Source organism: Pinus tabuliformis, chromosome 2_1 (genome assembly GCF_031772625.1).
Source record: "Pinus tabuliformis cultivar Carrire ecotype Pingquan chromosome 2_1, CPIR1, whole genome shotgun sequence".
NCBI lineage: Eukaryota > Viridiplantae > Streptophyta > Pinopsida > Pinales > Pinaceae > Pinus > Pinus tabuliformis.
In genome coordinates this window covers 513,185,506-513,207,873 of record NC_142299.1, presented here as the reverse complement: position 1 = coordinate 513,207,873, position 22,368 = coordinate 513,185,506, and the positions used below count along the sequence as shown (strand labels likewise).

General features: G+C 39.4%; 1 protein-coding gene across 1 annotated transcript in view; it reads left to right on the top strand.

Moving 5' to 3' along the window:
• Positions 1-22,368, top strand: part of LOC149201211 (U1 snRNP-associated protein usp106-like) — a 184,629-nt gene that overhangs the window by 118,927 nt on the left and 43,334 nt on the right. The window contains exon 8 of the mRNA XM_089402885.1: positions 11,115-11,177. Within this exon, the coding sequence (XP_089259011.1) occupies positions 11,115-11,177 (63 nt within the window). The remainder of the gene's footprint in view (positions 1-11,114; positions 11,178-22,368) is intronic.

Here is a 22,368-nt window from a genome sequence, read left to right as displayed (position 1 = left end):
ATGAGGAAAATGACTCCTCTATATATACACAACGTTGAGGGTGAAGAGACACGTCTGTTGGGCTTCATGAGCCTACATTAGACTTTTGGCCGACCTTGACAATTTGTCCATAGAAGAAATAAATTCATAATTCCATTTGTACTTGTCAGAATGAGATGATCTTTAGATCAATCCTACACCTCTCAGAAAGAGGAATCCAATAAAAATATCATCACCATCATATGAGCTGTCCAAGAGTTTGGGCCTAGTTGCCAATTTTAACACATCCATTGTACATCAATGACTAATTATTCCAACGTTAACCATCTAGAATTTAGATTCCTCTTCTTGTCTAACCTTTGCCTCTACTTCAATTTTATAGGGATATTAGTCAACATTGTGTAATTTTGATCAAACAACCTAATCCAAGCCTGATAATAGGGTAAAGAAAGCTTAACATGCCTGATAAATGATTTTGACTTGAGTAAAGGGTACATAATTGCTAAGGCCATGACAAAGGATTTCAACAATCAACAACACCAACACTAGGGTACGTATAGGGCTTGGTGCTCTTGATTAAATGCTAACCAGATGCCCTGATACATGATGTAATCCAATGAAACACCACAATCCCGTTGATGCTAAAAACTGTTAAGTCTGCTGAATTTTGAATGGGATATGTAATTCTGTTTTCTCCATATGAAGTCTGATGAGGTTGGAACCACTGTCAAACACCCCGAGTCATTTCGGTAATGTTAAAAATTTATGTAAAATGGTGGAAATGAAAGATAAAGGAGAATGGCACTTTTACTTTAAGAATTTAACATTACCATTAGGAAGCATCTAGGAAGCGTCTAGGGAGCATCAAGTGGCACCTTGGCAGTGTTCGGAAAGTGTAGTTCCTCACATAACAATTCGAAATTTAAAAAAAAAAAAGGCCCGCGGAATCGTGTGAACCGTCCACCTTCTCTCGGATCTGCTCACGATCTGCAGTGGATACGTGCCCAAACCTTCATAAATTTGCACTCGTTCCTTTCTGTATTCGCAAATCGGGCAACAAGAACCGTAGCTTGGGCCCCCACGGATCCAATTTTCCAGGAATTGCCAAAAAAGGGCGGAACCACTAATCCAATTTTCAAATCCGCGGTTTCGCCGAAGGATCATTGGCAGATCCATACAGGATGCGGTTTTGCCTCCAGATCCTTTGGGGGGGGGGCATTTCCTGCAACTATGGTCCAAATAAGAAGAAAAGCAAGGGGAAAACAACAACAACAACTGCATCTTACATAGATGGATGAGTTGGCTGAAAAATCCTAGAAGGAATTTGCTCTAGGTCTTTTTTGCACCATTACAAGAGGGGTGTGGTTTGTGGACAATGGACTGTCTCGTCACATGACAAATCTCGTGATATCTTCACCAATATGGCCAAGGAGCACATAGATCTATATGTGGAGCTTGGTGACAACAGTACGTAGTAGACGACATTGGCACTATATTTAGGGAGTCTTATAAAGGTGAAGGAGGTGATGTATGTACCTAGGCTGGAAAATACTTTAGTCTCAGTTTTGACCATGTAGGACAAAGGACTTGAGGTTAGTTTCACAGGAGGTGAGTGTTGAAATTTCTTACACCCTATGTCTGGTCTATGGCTAGACTTAGCTTACAAACACACTAGTAGTGTTCAACCAAAACAACGTTGCACAACGGATATATAAGAAAAATGAAACAATTAAATGCGTAGATCTTGCTGTCTACACTATTGGTACTATCCTTTGTGCCATGCTCTGTTGGCTGAGCCTTGTAGTTACCTCTACTCACAGCATGTTGTGTTAGATTTCTTGCCTAGCAACTCCTTGCTTCCCATTGCATCTTGTAGTTACTCGATCATGCCCAACGTCGCACCTTGCCCATGACATGATCCTTAGTAGCCTGTCTAGTGGATCCACAAACTTGGGTGGCTATCTGTTCTCCTTTGCAGCTACTAGCTTCCCTATCCCACACTACACCTGTGTTAACTTTGTTAATGGATCTGTTGTGGTGTTCCACGGCCATTCCTATGCCCTTTGCTGGCCAATGTTGGATCACTTAGGTTTCAGCGTGCACTCGACACACAACTTGTCCGCATCGACTGCACACATCCAACGTGGTCACTCTTGACTATCCAGTTGCGTTGTTGTCTAGCCACCACCACGACTTGCGGCTCTGAATAGTGTCACTCTTGCCGACTATTGTTGTTGTGTCCACTTGTGCTATCAATGACCCTCTAACACCACTTCTTCATTGTCTTTGGTTTGTTTGGACTTCGACTGTGCTACTAATTGTGGCCTCTAGCACCTATCTGTATGCTCGTTGTTGCCCTTTCCTTTCAGCTTGCAATTATCCCCCTTTTTGAATTATGACTCCATCCCTTGGTGACTACACTGTCTTAGCTTGGTCTTCCACCTCACGGCTCTAGCGACTATCAACTTGTTGTTACCCATAGCCTCATACTCATGCAACCGCATTCTAAAAATTGAAAGTGGCTTGTCACGTCCCTTTCTCTGTGATTAATATTGCCTTTAGCCCCTCACCTCTATCCAAGCTCTTCCGCGGGGGTCTTGTGCCACCTCTAGTTGATGGTTATTCCTTGCGGCCGCTTGAAATGCACGCACAAACATTTTACGCTGCAGATGGATTTGTTGGGTGGTCCCTTGTTGGTCTGTCTTCCTCACCTCGTGATTGGCTATGCCTTGTTGAATGCAAATGCTCACTCCCCATGCTCTCTCTGCTGTGGCAACTTAACTCAACCACTACGTGCACTGCTTTGTTTGTGGAACCACTGCATCCGTTCTTTCCTTAGCGCTGACCCCATGCGTCCTCTCGCAACGTCTAGCTACTGGTGGCTATGACCAAACCCTACGAATTGACTTTCCTGGGCTTCATGTGGCACTTTCCTTGGTGGCTGCTAGCTGTTTCTGCTTCCTAAATTGGATTGCGTCGGTGGATGGGTGGCTTGTCAATCTTGTCTGCCACACATTGCGCCTACATTCTTTTTTCTTTTTTTTTTGAAATTAATACTTGTTCCAAAGGAAAAAAATTCTTTGGCCCCCGTTAGGCAGTAAAAAAAATTATCTTTTCCGTACAATGGTATGGATCTATATAGTCGATCTCCTTTGGCTCTTAAAAGAAAAAGAAAAAATCTGCATCATGCATGATCGTGGCCGCAACCTAGTGTCGACAATATTGTATGAACTTGGCTCCTTAGGCAATTCAAAGATTGCTTTTCAAGGTTCCTGCTCCATGTTATATTTCCAACAAACCTAACACCCGACACTTGATTCATAGTAGCTAACTGATCTACTAAATAAAGACACACATACTTAACATAAAATATTTATCGGAAGCAAATATTCCGATCTCAATCACTTGTTAATTTGGCAACTTAGGAATAAATTCCCTTCATTAGGCAAAATTCGTCCTTCAGAGAGGACCCAAAATTGCCCCTGGAAGAACCTAATTTGGTTAAGGAAAAATATATATTACTGATGCAAAAGACCCCAATGGCATAATTGTCCAAGTCCAACCTAGAAGCAAAATTGGCACCCTTCCAATGCATATAAATACAAGTTAAGGCACACATCATTTGGCATCATCATCAACACATCATTCTTCTCTCTCCTCTTCTCATTGGTTCGTACAACTCTAAAGATTGTGGGTTGATTTCACACGTGCAAGGGTCTTTGAGGCAACTCTGAAATTTCTGCGTTGACTTTTTGTTTGGGAGACTTTGACTAGCGTTGACCTTGATGTTTTGGGCATGTTTTGACTTTGATCTTTTGGGAGAAATTTTGTTTTGCCATGCCACATTGTTTGGCCCAAGAACTGAGGCATTTTGGGCACTTTGAACTGCGTTGACTATAGGCTTGATTGCAGACTTTGACCACAGGGACTCTCTCTCTGTTGACCAAGTTTGACCACTTGGATTGGGACTGTTATGACCTTTGTTTGACCAACATTGAGGGCCAAATTTGTAGACTATTGACCAAGCTCTTGAAGGACTTTTTTTACCATTGACTTGGATTGGGTAGGGCACATTTGACCACTGTTGACTTGGAAAGAATTGTGGACTTTGACAGTTGACCAAAATTGACTCTGAGGTTCATCATTGGTTGGATATTGGCTTTTCTATTTGGGTAGTCAAAGGTTGACTTTGCCTCATTGTTGGATTGGATTGTTGTACTCTCAACTGAACATTTTATGACAATATAATAAGGAGAAGAATTTGAAAGGGTTTTCTTGCTTGTGGGGTTTTTCCCTAGTCTTTGACCAATACTTGTATCTCTTGTCATTGCTTTTGATTATCTCTTATTTTTCATTGCATTCACTGTTCTATCTACAATTTCTATTGATTTCTTGAAGAGATTGGTAATTGAAGTTAAGAATTGGGCCAAAAATAATTGTAACAACATAAAACGACGGAAAATTAAAATGGTATGAGAGCAAAGATGAAGAGTGGAGCCCAAAGAGACAAGAGCAATGATATTTTAAAGAAGCTGAAGGAGCCTATTTGATTTGGGCAAGATGACTACCTCTTTTTTCAAGGACAATGAGAAGCGAGGAGACTCATTAAACTTTGTTGCATGGAAGATCAAGTTAGAAGTTATACTGGATGACAATGTTGTTTTGGAATATGTGCAAGGAAATATTCTTGAGCCTTCGGAGAATGCTCCTGCTGCCACCATGTCCAAGTATAAGAAAGGTAAGATCAAGGCTAAGAAAATTCTTATTGATGGATTTCAAGATCATTTACTTGTTTGTAACTTGAAGAACTCCAAGGATATGTATCATAAGCTGGTAGGGATGTATCAAGTCAACGGCATGAACCACATCCTCTCCATGAAGAACAAACTCAGAAATGAAAATGAACAAGGGGGAATTAGCACAAGCCTATGTTGTGAGGGTATCTCAACTAAGTGATCAACTACAAACTGCTGGTGAGCCTGTATATGATAAAGAGTTGGTGATGACCACTCTTCAAGGTCTTCCTCTTATGTGGGAAACCTTCATTACTACCCTAAGCAACATCATCAAACTCCCAACATTTGATGAGCTCATTGGATAATGTATCCAAGAGGAAGCGAGGATGATTGCTTGTGGAAGAATTCAAAAGAATGAAGAAGGAGAGCTGACTGCCTTTGTTGCTTAAGACAATAAGGGAAAAGGTAGAGGAGGTCCTTGATATAATGAATCCATTTCTTTTTGCAGATCCCTTTTCTTGTTGTTTGTTTCTTTGTTTGTGATTGAGCTTGGCCCAAGCTTTTAGATCTTTTTTCACTGCTTTTAATTTTGTTTCGGATCCAGTGATTTCCTATGACCATACCTTAGCGATTATTTGCTTTGCTACTTCATTGCTGTTCCATGATGGACAATAACGGAATGGGAGGGGTCTTAGATTTCCCAAGGTGATCGGATGTAGAGGTATGGATAATTTTTTATATGACTGAACTATAGTTGGCTATTATGCTGTTCTGAATTAGAATTCAATCCAACATTTCTTAATGTTTCTTTGTCCTATTCTTTTGTTGCTCCATGTATACTTCCCATTGCACGGAGGAATGTCCATAAGATTTTGAGTTTCGATTATGATTTCTAACATATCACGAGAAGGATTAGCGTGGAAGGTGCCTCCAGATTTCTCTTCTGCATTCATTATCAGATTTAGGTTGCCTCCTAAAATAATGTTCTTCTTGTGTTCCTGATGTATAATGTTTTTGAGAGAATTCCAGCATATCTCTTTCTCTCTGTAGTGATTTGGTGCATAGATATTGAAGGGGCAAATTTTCTCTTCATTTGTTTTATTCCTTAATTCAATTTTTATCCAGTGTAGACCTTTTTGTTGGTGCTGTAGATCCTAGATGTCCTTCCTCCATAAAGTTCAAATTCCTCTAGAGGCCCCTACAACTTGGAGAGCTGTTCCATCATATTCCCTTGTTTTTTGAATAATTTTCTCCATTTCTTTTTCATTTATCTTAGTCTCCTGGATCATGAATATGTCTGGATTCTCAGATGTTAGGATGTCTTTGATTGAGTTGAATTTGAAGGAGTGTCCCAATCCTCTGCAATTCCAGGAGACTAGGATCATTATTTATTTTGGGTTGATGCTGAGGGACCTTTCCCTTGAATAGAGTGGTGAGTTTTCTCCTTGTTTCCAGTACTTTTTTTGAGGAAAGAATCCATCAGTTACTGTGTTCCCATTGCCATTTCCTTTGTTGCAACTTCATCTCTTAGTTCCTTGTTTGTCTTTCTTCCTTGTCTTTTGTGAAGATCTAAGGAGTAGAGGGAGTCTTTGGACTGGTTTCTTGTAAGAATTACTAAACAAGTTATTTAACCATATAAATGTTGAAATAAACACAATGCAGTCTCAACCATCTATAGATCATCAACTGAAAGAAATAGACGAACACACAAGGGACACTGTTATTTTTGTACAATCGTCCCCGGAAAAACCCAACTTGGGAAAACCAGTGCAACAATTCTGAGGGTTTTATTATTAAGCAACTTTTCTTGAGTACAACTGGGTGCCAAACTGGCTCACCCTACAGAGAAATCTATCTGGCAGTAATACCTCTCTTCGGAAGCAGATATTCAGAAAGTTTGCTCCACAAAACTCTCTCCAATGCCTCTTTGAGGCTTTGTGTGAGCCCTCCAGGGCTTTGCGTCGACCTAGAACCCTCTACATTAGCCTACAGATGCTCTGCGCTGGCTCTCTGGCCCTTTGCGTCATTCACGCAGGCCCTTTGGCCCTCTGCGCAGTCACTCTAGCCCTCTGTGTGGCTCCTGCTAGCTCTCCGTCTACCTCTCCGCCTCTGCGCTAGTTTTCCGGCACTATCTCTGCCTCTCTGCTATGCACTCATTGCCCTTCGCTGCAACTCTGATCACCTGTTTGATTTATCTCAGCAAACCCCGCTCCAAAAAATCGAACTGACTAATCAACTTTGTGTATTTCTAACTGACCCTCAAGCCTCCTCTTATACTTTTGTCTATTGAATCTTCAACCGAGATTAAATCTCTAATCAACGGTGAAGATTAGATTTGGCTTGATCCATGTCATTTAGAACCTACCCCAAATCAACACCTTTCACATAACATGTGTAGTGTTCTTCTCGGTAAGATGAGCAATCAAGTGATCCTTTACTCCATCTAGGATGATCAGCTTGGCCTTTGCATCCAACTCTTGAAACTCAGCCAAGTCTTTAGGATGTGTTGGTTTAGAAACCTTCTTGTCAGCAAACTCCCATATCTTTTTCACCAACAACACTAGCTTGATGCTTTCTTTGTAAGGACCATAGTTGGACAGCCCATCCAACCTGTCCTCATACTTCAGATTAGCAATCAACTTTTCCATGCTGTTAGTCCTTCAACAACAAATCAACCAGCTCCCTCTTAGGCGGCTTCCTATTAAAACTCTGATTCAGCTGTCCCTTCAGAGTAGCACTGGTACCATGGAGAATTTTCTTTACACCCTAGATCTGGTCTATGGCTAACCAAGCACACAAACACACTAGAAGTGCTCAACCAGAAAAAATTCTGCACAGAAGAATTGTAACGGTAGTGAAACAATAAAGTACACAGATTTATATATGGCCCAAAACAGTTCTTATAGTCCATCGACAAGAAATTCATAGGGTTCCTATACCAGGGATCATGGCCCTTTATGAATCCTGATACAAGACTAGTATACAATAATATACACCTAGGGCTTGTGGTCAGCTCCTTTTGACCTTCCATATACCCAAAACACTGACAAAGACAATTTTACTTACTTGCTGATGTAGCCCTTCACAATCAGTCCTTTGAGTTCTCCTTTGTCACTTGTTACCTGGCTGTCCTTTGCCTTCTTTACACAGAGATTTGGCTCCTTTCAGATCTGTCATATAGCTGCTCACAATAGACAAATCCTTCAGTCCACTGCATTAACCAGCATCACCCTTGCTGTTTAGGACATCTTCTCCAAAACAAACTTCTTTTATTAGTTGTCTCAGCCCTACACAGCTCAACAACCTTCCTTCTGTCAATTCAAAAAACGCAGCCAGTCAAACTTCCCTATAGCAGCCTTCCAACAGCTGTTAGGCCACTCGGTCCCCCACAAAGACTATTGGCTGGCTTATTTTAAATTTACAGAGCCTGAGGCCCTCGGCCTGCTCAGAAATAGTCTCCGTCAGGTCTGTATTAGTCCTGGAGCTCATTGGCCTGCCTGGGCACTAGTCTTGAGGCCTTTGGCCTTCTTCTAGGGCTGTGGCCAGGCTTCTTGCACTAGACATACTGCAGCCAGATCTAACTATAATTGAACTCGGCCCTCTTCTTAGTGACAGAACCAATGTTCCATCAAGACTCCAGGATGGGGAGATGCGGGTGCGGGGAGATGCACAAGGGGCACGTGTGCGAGTACCCCCAATTTGAGGGAAATTTAGGGGGGACGTTGGGGTATATAATTTTTTTTTTAATATATATATCAAATTCATATTCAATAATGAAAGCATAAATACAATGATAATTCATAATTGAACTAAATAATGAAATACATTGATCCATACTCATCATCCTTACTAATACATACATGATTCATCCATTGACCACGAGATTCAATAATGAAATACTCTGATCCATATTCATTATTCATTATTCACCATTCTAGAATCTACATTGATTAAAAAATAAATTCATCATTCAACATTCTAAATTGATTTAAAATTTAAATTTATCATTCATCATTCTAGAATCTAATTAGTACTAAGCAAAATAGACTATAATAGATACTGAATTCTGAAGACTGAACAATAAATTGATATAACTAAATCTCAAAAATAGTGGAGTGACGAGTCTAAAAGTCACTCTAAAGTACACAAAGGGCTTGGTGCTCTTGATTAAATACTAATTCCATACCCTTGTACATGACAAAATGCAATGGAAACATTGCAATCCATCGAATCCTGAATTCTTGAAAAACTGTTAAGTCTGCTAGATTTTGAGTGAGATCTAAAATTCTACTTTCTCTATATGAAATCCAATGAGGTCGGAACCACTCTCAAACATCTTGAGTCATTTCATGGTAATGTTAAGAATTTAAGTAAAATGATGAAAATGAAAGATAAAAGAGAATGTCACTTTTACTCTAAGAATTTAACATTACCATGAATTGCATAACATTAGTAGGGCAATATGGTCAAATACTAGGTTTCCCCTGTCATAAATCATTGTTTACAAGCAAATTTAAGGGGGGATGCATAGCCCATTTTGAGGGGGGATGCCCAAGTGTCCCCCTTTTGGGGAGTCGCGTCCCCCATATTGGGGAAATGTCCCCTTCTGCGTCTCGCCATGTCTCCCCAAAAGGGAGAAGTGGGGAAACGTTTCCCCAGACGTTCCCCTGTCCCGGGTGTGTGGGGTGCGCACACCCGACCTTGGGGGATGCATCCCCATGGAACATTGGGCATAACACATTCTTTGGGAGACAGAACTCGGCATCCACAGATTAGCTTGCAAACTCAGATCAGCATCCAAACTCACTTCTTGAACAGTTATCCTCTTGCTTGGCTATCTCTTTAGGCTGTGGCTTCTTTAGGGCACTTTCTTACTCACAAGATCACACTTGTTCTTCCATGAAATGACCTCTCATGGTCTCTAATTTATATAGTTCTCTAATGTTGCCTTAGGAGCCCTTTAGCTCCATTAAAGGTGCCCACCACAACAATTAGAATAAACTAGTAATATCTTTGGGTCTCAAACCCATGACTTTGGGTCCAAAACACACTGTCTTGGGTACTTACCCCACAAGGTGGGTCAAATCCCCACAAATCAAGTACCCAGGACTTGTGGGAGTACCTCCCAAGTTACACTTTTCAACAAGGTAATGGCTGTAGCTATTCTTTTGGCCTCTTTCCCACTGAGTATTACTCTTGTCATAATATTCATAGTCTGAGTGGCAAAATAGCCTCTTCACCTCCATGCTGCCTCCCTCCCACCCGTGCTTGCCATTAATCATCAGTACCAGGAAACCTTGACATCATCTTCATCTTTCTCTATTGATCAGCACCCAGATTTCCATATTTCCAGTCTTGGACTCCTCCATTGTATCCCTACACTAATGCCACTGTTTATCTTAATGTTGGACTTAGCAGTTTTCTTGTCTAGACATTTATTTGTGATGAACTCTTTTTGTTTTATTTCTTTTGCTTTCAGCATTGTCTAGTAGTTCCTTTAGTACTCCCACATTGTTATCACGCTGGAGGTAGCTATTAGTCCCATTCACCTACTTTTTTGGTCATTTGTTGTATATTAATATATATATATTTTTTTTTGGTTAATCTTGTTCTTGTTAAAATATCTTCCAACTTATCCCATGTCATGATTGGAAACCAGCCTAATTTCTTTCCCAGGACTTAATACATCTCATATCCATTATAGTATCTGCCACTTTTGTTTTCTGTTGATGCGGATAGTGTTTAGCTGTCCCTCAGATTGCTGAATCCATAAGCAGTGGTTGAGTATCCATTCCATGAAACGCTCCAAAAATCAGGCAATTCTGCATGCATGTATGCAACTCATCCTTTAGGGGCCATTTCTGTTAATATTTCTTGCTGTTTTTTATTTGATAATAATTTTAAAATCAGGACAGTGCTTGAAAGAGTTTTTTATACATGTTCCAAAATAATTTGGTTCCCAAGGCTTTTAAGTTTTCGAGGATCGATAAGTTTGAAAGTATTGCAGAAAGCACATATGTTGGTGGAGCTCCTAATGAAAACTTTTTATTTTGGCATCTCCTCTTTTTATTCTTATTTTTTCATGAATTGCACCATGTTTGTTTTATATGGTACAGCTCTGCATAGAAACCCTATGTTTTAGAAAAGGACAATTACGTGTATTCTACACTGCAATGTGAATGGCAAGGTTTTAAAATTTCTAAAATTGCTCATGATGGTTGCCTTCCATTGAAAAAAATATTTCTAATGAGCTATTGAGCATACCACTTTTGGCTGTTGGTAACTTGGCTTGTCATACATTTCAATGTTGGTTTCATATTAAAAACTTGTATTTCTGTTAAATGCTGTTTAAATTTTAAGTATGCTATAATATTATCTAATACAGAGTTTGCTTTGCAGCTTGGAGCAAGGCAGGAAGTAGGAGCAGACTCGTCAAAGCTTGCAGCTGTTGATGTTCGCATTGTGAGTTCAATTTTGTGATTTTTGATTGATCAATGTTTCAGTCACTAATAACTAGTGTTCAAAATCTGGAATTCCCTGCTTTATGCCTGCCTTTCAACATTGGATCTTAATACAATACTGAGGCTGGGTTATTGGGATATTGCATTTGAAGCTAATGCAATTTGGTGTAATATATTAGTGCGCACACGCGCGCACACACACGCACTCTCTCTCTCTCTCTCTCTCTCTCTCTCTATATATATATATATATATATATACATATATATAGTAGCTCTTGACTTGAGATCTTCGAGTGCTTTTTCTGCATTAGTTTTATGTTACATGCTCTATACACTACCCAAATCTATGAGTTTACCTACTTCCAATTTGTGCCTATTGGTTTGGAGTATTAATCAGAGGCAGTGTTGTTGCTTTCACTTATCGTTAAGTTGAAAACATACGATGTATTAATACAAAGGGTTTACTTTTAGCTCTTTGCTACGCTCCATTCCAGATTATTTGAGTTACAGTTAAGATAGGTGATGTATTAATACAAGGGTTTACTTTTAGCTTTTTCCCAGGCTCCATTCCAAGCTGTTTGAGTTACAGTTAAGATAGGTGATGTAAGATAGATTCTATACAGCGTGGTAGTTTGGTGGTACAATGTGGCAATTCTATACAGTATGGTAGCGGCAATGCAGGGTAGTGTGATGGTCTGTACAGCATGGCGGCGATGATGGACAGGGTAGCGGCGGCAGCATGTGGCATGCAGCGGGAGGCCCGATGGCAGTGGCGGCTGTGGCGTACTGACCTTTTTTATTAATGTTATTTATATAACTTTTTCTAATTTTTCCTCTCAGCAGGATTTAACATATATTATGTGTGTGTGTGTGTGTAATAATAACAACAACAACAATAATAGTTTTGACTTTTCTATATGTATATATATATTGTAATTTTTTTTCTTTTTTTAATGGCCAAAGGCCTAATTGTTATTTTTATTTTTTGCTTCGTTACGGATGTCGACACTCAAGAAACTGTAAAAAATTTTGCGAGTGTGGCTAAAGCCTGACCAAAGGTCTGGTGATCCATCATAGGATAAGTAATATTTATATATAAGAATGTTCAATGTACAAGAGGTATGATATATTTGGTTACAAACGAGGGCCCTGCTTATATACTATTGATTTTTTTGTGTAGCATTGGGATGTATTCCTGCATGCCAAGAGGCCTCCTAAGTCGGCCTAGGAAAATTATGGAAATTAAAATTGATGGTTTAATTTTTGGGGTTCATGTAGGCTCCAAACTGTTAAGTTGGCCCCACCTTCAAAGGGTGTGACCCTTGATCAAAACCCACTCATTTGACAAGTATAAATACACAGGAAACATTCTCATTTTGAGCACTCATCACCAAACAAGATATCTTTTGAAGTAGCTGCAGAAAGGAACAGAAAGGAGGATGAATTGACCAAGTTTGATCGAATTTGATTTGATCAAGTTTGACTGTTGACCCTAGTATGGATCTGACCGCAGGTCCGAGCTGATTGCATATCAACATTTTGATTGTTGACCATCATTGAATTTTGGTAATTTTGCTGGTTTCACCAGCATTGGTTGGCTGGTATTTGACCAAGTTTGACTAGTATCTTGGACTTGGATTTTGGCACAAATTTCTAGACAATTTTTTGTAATTGTGATTCTTGCTGAAGAATAATGTCTCGTAAGAAGAAAAGTTGCTGTTTTTTTCCCATGTTTGGGTTTTCCTAGGGTAAATTTGCTGTCTCTATTGTGCATGGTGTTGATTTGTGTAGCTTGGGAGGTACTCCAAGCCATAGGGTTTGGAGGGAAAAGTGCCACAAGGGTCAGTTGTGAGCTTGGAACCCAAGGATGGGGTTTTGCACCCAATCGTGTTTGGGGAAATTCCGGAAGCACATTTTTACATGTGATGGCATGAGACGATAGAGGGTGAAAAGGAGAATCCAATGCGTTGAGAATCGTCAAATTTTGAGTTGTAGAAGTGGAGAAATGAATTTTTGAAGTTGACAAATAATTATTGGTATTCAAGTCATGTAGGCTTAAAGTAAAATTGTCCAATAGATGTGTCTCTTCATGAATTTGTGGAGCCCCTTTATTGGTGCATAAATAAAGTGTGAATTGGAGTCATTTAGTAATCCATTGTGCAACACACATCCTCAAGCAAAGAACTCGGTCAAGGAGAGAAGAGCACTCTGAAATTATCGCAGCAAAGGAGGAAGGGACATCGTGGAGTTTAGGGCTATTTCTAGGGTTTGTTTGAGGGCCAAATTTGCTGGAAGGGAGGCCGAGGTAGCTCCCTAGAGGGCCGAGGCAGAGGTGAGTGTTTTGAGTCTGTTTGGGCACTGTTTTGTGGACAAAATTCTATCATCTTGCTGGTCGTAAGGTACAAGATTATTGTGCTTGGCCGCAGGCCATAGCACCACAGTTCAGGAGATATTAAAATAATTAATATTTTTAATGGAGTTCCTAAGTCTATGGCACCCTCGAAGTTCAAGTGACGCTCAAGCCTCCTCTTATACTTTTCTTGTTGACAAATCAACGGCCGAGATTAAGTCCTTAATCAATGGTTAAGATTAGATCTGGCTTGATCCATGTCTTTGGACCATTCTAACATAGTTTCATATTAATACACATTAATATTTTATTTTCCCTAAGTTTAGACTTAGGGACTCCATTAAAAATATTAATTATTTTAATATCTCTTGAATTGTTTAGAATCTGCCCAATCCCTTTCTGGGTATTGGAGATCTCATGTGCCCCAACCTCTCCACCAAATTTCGTGGCTAGAGCACATCTGATGCTGCCCCAAATCAACAACTCCAATTGAAATTGACTAAAAATGTTTACTGCAAAACATATATCTGGCCTAGTATTTACCAGATACATTAGGGAGCCCATCAACTGACGATAGGAGGTAGGATCCATGAGAGTAGAGTCAGAGCCCCTCAACTTCTTGAGATTGGTGATCATAGGAGTAGTCATCAACTTTGAATCTATCATCTCGAATTTCTGCAACAACTTGATAATGTACTTATCATGCCCCAAGTATATCTTCCTAGGTTTCTGCCATACTTTTAGACCCAGGTAATAGTGCATCAGTCCTAGATCCTTCATTTCAAATTCAACTGCCAACATCTTCTTGCATTCTTGAATGCTTCGTTCTACACCTCTAATGAATAGATCATCTACATATCGTAGAATAATGATGGGCTCATTATTCACGACCTTGATGTAGAGATTCAGATTAACATAACTCTTTACGAATCCAATTCTAAGTAGATATGCATCAATCCTTGCATACCATGCCCTAGGTGCTTGATTCAAACCATATAGGGCCATTTTAAGTCTGTAAACATGAGAGTCCCTGCTATTAACTTCAAAGCCTTTGGGTTGTTCGATATACACTTCCTCATCAATGGTCCCATTTAGAAATGCGGTCTTCAGATCTAGTTGATGAATATTCTGACCTACTGTAGCAGCCAAAGAAACCAAAGATCTAATGGTAGTGCATCTTGTTGTGGGTGCAAAGGTTTCTTCATATTCAATGGCTTTCTTTTGGGAGAAATCCCTTGCAACGAATCTAGATTAATACTTGTCTATACTTCCATCGACAACATGTTTGATCTTATAGATCCATTTAGAGGTGAAAATCAATTTTTCATTAGGTCTAGGAACGATTTCCCAAAACCCCATTCTTCATAATGGATTGATATTCTTCCTGCATCTCTTTCTTTCAAACTTCTTGATTAACAACTTCCTTGAATGTAGATGGTTCGGCTTCAATCAACTTCGTCATATATTCAACATAACCAGAGTATCTTTTTGGTCTCTTACTTTCCCTTAAGGTTCTTTTCACAACTTCATGTCTTTCATCATCTTCTAATGATGCTTTTAACCAATTTGGCCTTTTCCTAGTGGTTGGGATAACCATAGATTGAAGAGGCTCACTCGGTCCTTCTTCTTGATTTGTAGTAGGGTTTTCATGATGATCTTCTTCTTTAAACATTGGAACTTCTTTGTCATTGGAGTCAATAGGAATATCCTTTGATTTCTTGTAGGCTTGATTTTCATCGAATATACTTCGATATGTCTCCCTTCCTTAATGTAGATTTTGTATGCTTTTGAAGAGAGACAATATCCAATGAATATTCCCTTGATAATTGTAGAATCCAACTTCTTTCGCTTGTCTTTTGTAACATGGATATATGTTGGACTTTCAAAGGTTCAGAGTTGATCCACACTTGGCTTCTTTCCCTTGAATACTTCTTTGGGTGTTGTATTATTAAGACTTCTATGAGGACTTCTATTTTGAATGTACACGATTGCCATTGTTGCTTCTCCCCTTAAGAATTTTGGTAGGTCTTGATCAATAGTATTGTTTGAAGGCCTTCTTCAATTAACCTATTCTTCCTTTCGGCCACTCCATTTTGTTCGGGATAATAGGGAACAATGAGCTCGCTCTTAATTTTTTCTTCCTTACAATATGCAATCAATTCCTTAGAAATGTATTCCGCACCATTGACGGATGTTAGAGTTTTTATCTATCTTTCGGTTAGAGTTTCCACTTCAGACCTAAACTCCTTGAACTTTTCAAACACTTCATCTTTTGTTTTGAGAAGGTAGAGCCATGTCTTTCTAGAATGGTCATCAATGAATGTTACATAGTAGAGATGACCTCCAAGTGATTTGTCAGACATGGGCCCACACACATTAGAATGAATGAGGTCTAGTATCTCTTTAGACCTAGTTTCATTATTTGGAAATGGATTTCTTGTATGCTTTCCCAAAGAGCATTCCTTGCACACACCTTCATGATCTAACTTCATATTGGAAATGCCATGAACCAATTTACTAAGAGTAGGGATAATCTTATAATGTAGATGACCATATCTCCTATGCCATAGCTCAATGGGATTGATTTCCACATGAACCAAAGCTTGAGGAGGTGGTGTAATAACTCTATAAAGGCTTCCTTCACGAACTCCAATAACCCTAACTTTATCGATGATAGAGTCTTTTCCGCAAACCAGTACTTTTGGCCCTTTATCTTCTAAACAAAAAATAGAAAGCAAATTCTTTTTCAAACTTTTAACATATAGAATGTTGTCGAGGTGCAACTTTGATCCATTTTCCAGCTTCAACGATGTTGATCCTATGCCTCTAACAACATAACTGTCACCCAATTCCATTGCATGAGATGATGGCTCCTTTGATAGTGTATGAATTTGTTTACTTTCTCTTGTCATGTGTTTTGATGCTCCACTATCAATGATCCATGCATTGTCATCAATAAGAGAACCTGTAAGAGTAGCCAAGAATCCTTGACTTTTGACCTTGTTGAATAAGTAGTGGATGACCTTCTTGATCCAGCTTGCAACAGTGTTGATACCCATTCTTATGTAGTTGTTCAATTCTTCCTGACCTTAGCTGTGATACCATGTCTAGAAATCAATTCAAGTAGATTAGTGTTTGATTCCTCTTTCTTGATAATTACTTGTGAGTTATGTTGGCTTCGTTTACTTCTTTATTATCCAATCTTTCATCAAGCAATTGCCATATTAAGTATGTATGAAGATCACAAAACAAGAGACACAAGATGTGGGCAGTATGCCAGGGAAAAACCCCTCTCGAGGGGAAAACCCAGTCAAAATTCTCTTCCTTCAATAGTATTCTTTGGGACTCTTCAACCTAGACAAAGACCAGACCTTCCCTCCACACCAAGTCAGCCTTCCGGCTATTTAATCCCTTTTTCAGCAGCACTTCCTTCTAGCAACTTTGACTATGTAGCAACTTCCGGCATCAGGCAACGACAAATGTTGAAATTTGATGACTAAAATGATTCCTGCAATCCCAACCCGGTTTTAATTTCACCTTATCACTTCCACCAGTGAAATGCCCTTTCCCATAAACATACATTCAACATATCGAATTCTGGAAATGAAATTTTTAGATTAAAATGCATGGGACTGTCAACACATGCTGAAAATAAATATGGGCATAAACAAACCAACAACACATAAAAATACACACAGATTTTTGGTCAACTTAGACCCCCAGGCAAAACCCCTTCAATCTTCTCTAGGGAAAACTTGTTAGAGAGCTCTTCAAATTTATTTATCTTTCAAGTTCAGGAAAAATACATTTGCAGACAAAACATAACAACAAAATACAACTTATCTATTCGGCCCAAAACTCCTTGAAATCCTTGCCCACTTTGCCTCGATTTTTGTGCCCACTTGAAGATGAAAATATGTACTGTACGGAAACGATTGTACAATCTATACTGTATGGATTCTGTATGGACTGTACATATTTCTGTACCATTGTATGAACTGTTTTTGCAATTTTTTTTCAAAAACATTCTCTCGAACGGCATGCAACTCACAACATTAAATGTTGTTCATACTGTACCTTCTGCTATCTTCTATGCCTCGATTTCTATGACCAGCTTTTTCCAGAAATCACTCCTTCAGCTTGCTACAACAAATTTCTCCTTCATAACTTTTCTTTAGCTCTTAGCTTCCTTTCACCAATTTGGTCATGAAGAATGAATGTAGTCTCTCTTTTCTTTTCCCCCTTTTGTTTCCCTAAATGACTTTTGGGCAACCCTAAGATCTAATGGCTCAGATTCATTTAGATCAAGGGATGAGAATAAATGTGCATTTAATTCTCACTTTCTATTTTTTAACTCATCCATTAAATGAAGTACCCACATTGTACTTTATGTTTAAAGTTGCTTTTCACTTTATAATTTAACATTGACTTTACCACTTATAAAGTCACACTTAGGAAAATAATTATTTTGGACACTTTTCCCTAGGTAGAGATTAACACATGGGAAACCACTTGTCCAAGGTACATTAAAAATCAACAACAAAACTTGGAAGACTTCGATCTCCCAAACTAGGGCACGAAACAGAGAGAGAGAGGTTCCATAATTTCAATTTTCTTCTTCTCCTTAGACTTGACCTAACTTGCACTTCCTTTAGGCTTCTTCTTCCTACTTCGCACTTCTCCAGGTTCCTTAGAGATATCGAACTAGCTTGAGATGAGATGCTCCAAATGAATACGAGTTCCTTCCATTTATAGGCTTCAAGTGAGGTCGAATTGGTGTCCTTAGGCCGATTTGATTTCTTCTAGGCCGACTTGTGTGGAGGTTACATAAATTATATTTGACTCAATACTAAATTTTTTTACATGATTCAAAAGCCCAAGAAGGGTCTCTTTAAATGTACAATGACTCTATACACTCAATATTAATCATAGGAGTCCACAATGGAGACTTTGACTAATATAATGATGACCCAAGCATGAAACCCATGCTTTAATAAGTCATTGATACAATAATAAGAATTCTTTTCTTTATTCTTTTGACAAGTACATTACATGAAGACCGAACCTAGTTACATTTTCCAACACATAATAGATGGGCGAGAGACCACATGACTGGCTCAGGTGGCGGAGATAATGGCACATTGAGCTATCTGGTGGCTGCAAGGCGTTGCCAACTAAAGACAATCTAGGAGAAAAATTTCGCTTATGTTTACTACCCACAAGTAGTGGGTAACTATGCCCAGAATAGTACTTGTCTTGTGTGGGATTGAATGGTACCTTGTGGAGGAGGTCAAATGCTTTATATATAGTGTCCTTCCTATCCGAATGGGTGTGACTTGAGGGAGGGCCGACTTGACAAGTTTGGAGCCAAAAATTCAAAATTGAAATTTCAATTTTTTTTCTTTTAAATCCTCCTTGATGTACATGTCTTATATTAATGTTTTCAAGGTCTAAAAAGTGAAAATGACATGAAGAACATGTCTTACAAATTCATTATACATTAGAAGGGCTAAAGTATAAATTATGAAGAACAACCATAGCTACAAAATTCAACGCTCCCTCTTAGCTAGGGAGGTATTCATAATGAATAGACAAATATTCTTTTGTTGACAAATTTCTCTAAGAAAACGTTATAACAAATCATCATCATTATTCAATCACCGTAATTGGGTCACAATTGTGGCACATGGTAAACCGATAACATCAACCAATTACCATAATCGTTAAACATTTTGACAAATCGTAAATCAACAATATCAACTAATTACCATAATTTGGGTCAGTGCATCAGATCTATGATATATCCTCACCATTGTTCGGACTAGTACTTTAGACACATGGTACATCATTTAACATCAACTAGTCACCATAGTTTGGGTCTATCTCACACATGGTATAAAGACTAGTCTTGTTCACCATCATTCGGGTCAGAATCTTTTATACATGGTGAATCACCAAAGGCCGCACTCTATCAAAGTAATTCAGGGTCTGATGCTAATTGAATTTGATGCTCTAGGACCATTCATTGTAATTCAGGTTATCATACTTGAAACAAGAAGAATGTTAGTCCTCTGCTAGACCATCCTCCCTAATTCATGTCACTATACATGACACAGGGAGAATGTCAGTGCATAATGCTATTTGATCAACACACTCTCTCAATGGGAAAGGTATTCTCAACAAGTACAAGCTTTTCCCTGAAGTATACAAATTTTGCCTTGGACAACGGTTTTGTAAGAATATCAACAATCTGCTTATCAATAGAGACATGTTGGAGCTTCACTGCTCCCATAGGCACCATGTCACAGGTGAAGTGGTACTTGATCTCAATGTGTTTCAACCCCTCATGGAAAAATGGATTTTGTATTAGCTTCACACAACTTTGAATATCACTGTATATCACGAGCTGCTTGAGCACACATGATCAAACAATCCTGTGAGTAATTTTGAAAGCTACACAACTTAACAACTCGCTAAACTAGCTGCAATATATTTTGCTTTGGCAATGCCGAGTGCAACATATGTCTACCTCCCACTCATCCACGAAATCATAACAAAGCCCAAACTGAAGCAATCTTTGGATCTACTCTTTCTGTCTTCAAAAATCCCTGCTCAATCTGCATCTGTATATCCCTGCGTCTCTATATCATCATTTAAGACATATCTCAAACTATATTCAACTGTACCACACAAATGTCTCAATACATGATTTGCTGCAATCTAATGATCATATCTTGGTTCCACTTGGATCTGGCTCAAGGTGTTCACCTCAAAGCAAATGTCTAGCTTGGTATTAACCAAATACATCACCAAGCCAATCAACTTCTGGTACATGGATGGATCTACCGAATTTGATTCAGAGTCTCTTGTGAAAATTTCACCACTGAAATCCTATAGCTGCAATTGGTATTATTTCTTCTAACTGTTAATTAAATTAGCAGTTTATTGTTATGGTAACAACGAAATAAACACAGTGCAATCTTCACAAAAAATACTGCGGAAAAGAATAGTGATGGAAACTAAGAAATATTCTAGGATAGGAAGAACACTATATATAGAGCATTCGACCTCCTCCACAAGGCATCATTCGACCTCTCACAAGACAAATAATATTCTGGGCATCCAAGCGGAGATAAGAAGGACGAAGAAGGTCAAAAATGGTGAATTCATATCAAGCAGATTTCTCTCTCTCTCTCTATCTAATTCACATGTGTGACATTTTCGGCAGTTTTTGTGTAGCAGGGCTGAAATTCTTGCAGAATAATCTAGGAAGCAAGGCCGAGTTGTTGAATTGGAGTAGCATCGGAGGTGCTCTAGCCACAAAATTGGTGGAGAGGCTGGGGCACATGAGATCTCCAATACCCAGAAAGGGTTTGGGCAGATTCTAAACAAATCAGGAGATATTAAAATAATTAATATTTTTAATGGAGTCCCTAAGTCTAAACTGGGAAAATAAAATATTAATGTGTATTAATATGAATTTGTGTTAGAAGGGTCCAAAAGACATGGATCAAGCCATATCTAATCTTAGTCGTTGATTAGGGACTTAATCTCGGCCGTTGATATGTCAACAGGAAAAGTATAAGAGGAGGCTTGAGGGTCACTTGGAGAATACACGAGAGTGATCAGTCATTCTATTCTCTAGAGCGGGGTTTGCTAAGAGAGATAGAATTAGTGATCGGGAGATGCAGTTGAGGGGCATTTGAGTACAGAGAAACATAGAGGCAGAGATGGTGCTGGGAGAACAACGCAGTAGCCATGGAAAGTGACGCAGAGCCAACTAGGGATCACGCAGGGCCACACAGAGGTAGCTGGGAGTTGCGCAGAGCCTCAGAGAGGCGAGTGTTGCTGACGCAGAGGGTTAGAGAGCTAACGCAGGGCCTCCCAAGGCTGACGCAGACCCATTCGGGGTGACGCATGGCCAACGTGAGGCAGAGAGGGGCTGACACAGTCCAGAGAGAGGCTGATGCTTGGGTTTCTGGGGTAGATTGTGTTGAGTAGCTGCTGGAAGGATTATCGGGGGTTTCAGCCAAGAGATTTGTCAGAAACTGAGAGGTGTTACTGCCAAGGAAATTCTCTGTTGGGTAGGCCAGTTCTGGCACCCAGATTGTACTCTGATATTGCTTAATAAGAAAACCCTCAGATAGCTGCACAGGTTTTCCCACATTGGGTTTTTCCAGGGACATTAGTCCAAAAATAATGTTGTAATAATGGGTGTTTGTTTCTGTTTCTTTTAGTTGATCTGTAGTATGTTGAGCATGAACTAGTGTTTATTTTCAGCATTTACATTGTAAATAACTTGTTAAAGTAAATAACAAGTAGGTAGGAATAAATTAGATAAAGTGCATGGAGGGTTTCTAACTAAGTAAACTTAGAAACTTCAACATGGTATCAGAGCGTGATTGCATATCACATGAGGACTAAAGGACATTAGCCAAGCGGAGCAATAACAACAGAAAACAACTGTCCCAAGGTGACATAAGCTGTTTCTAGTAGAGCAGCAACAAGGAAGGGTGATGCAGTGCCTGCGTCATCAAAGGGTGAGCCGGGAAGAGGCAACGCAGAGGCTAAGGAAGGCAAAAGAAGCCTCACGCAGAGCCACGCAATGGCTGGGAGGGCTGATGCAGTTCGCTGAGGAGGCCGAGTTGCTGGTGCCGGGATTGCGCAGAGCCTAGGAGCTCTCACCTTCAAGTTGCTGGGGTTTAGAAGGCTGTGAGAATATTGCAGAGTGGAGCTGGTGAGGTACTGTAGTCAGAACAATACCTGACAGAGCAAGGCCAGAGGATTTGTTATTGAGGGTTTCTAGTCGAGGAACCCGGATCAGTGGTGCGGTTGCACAAGA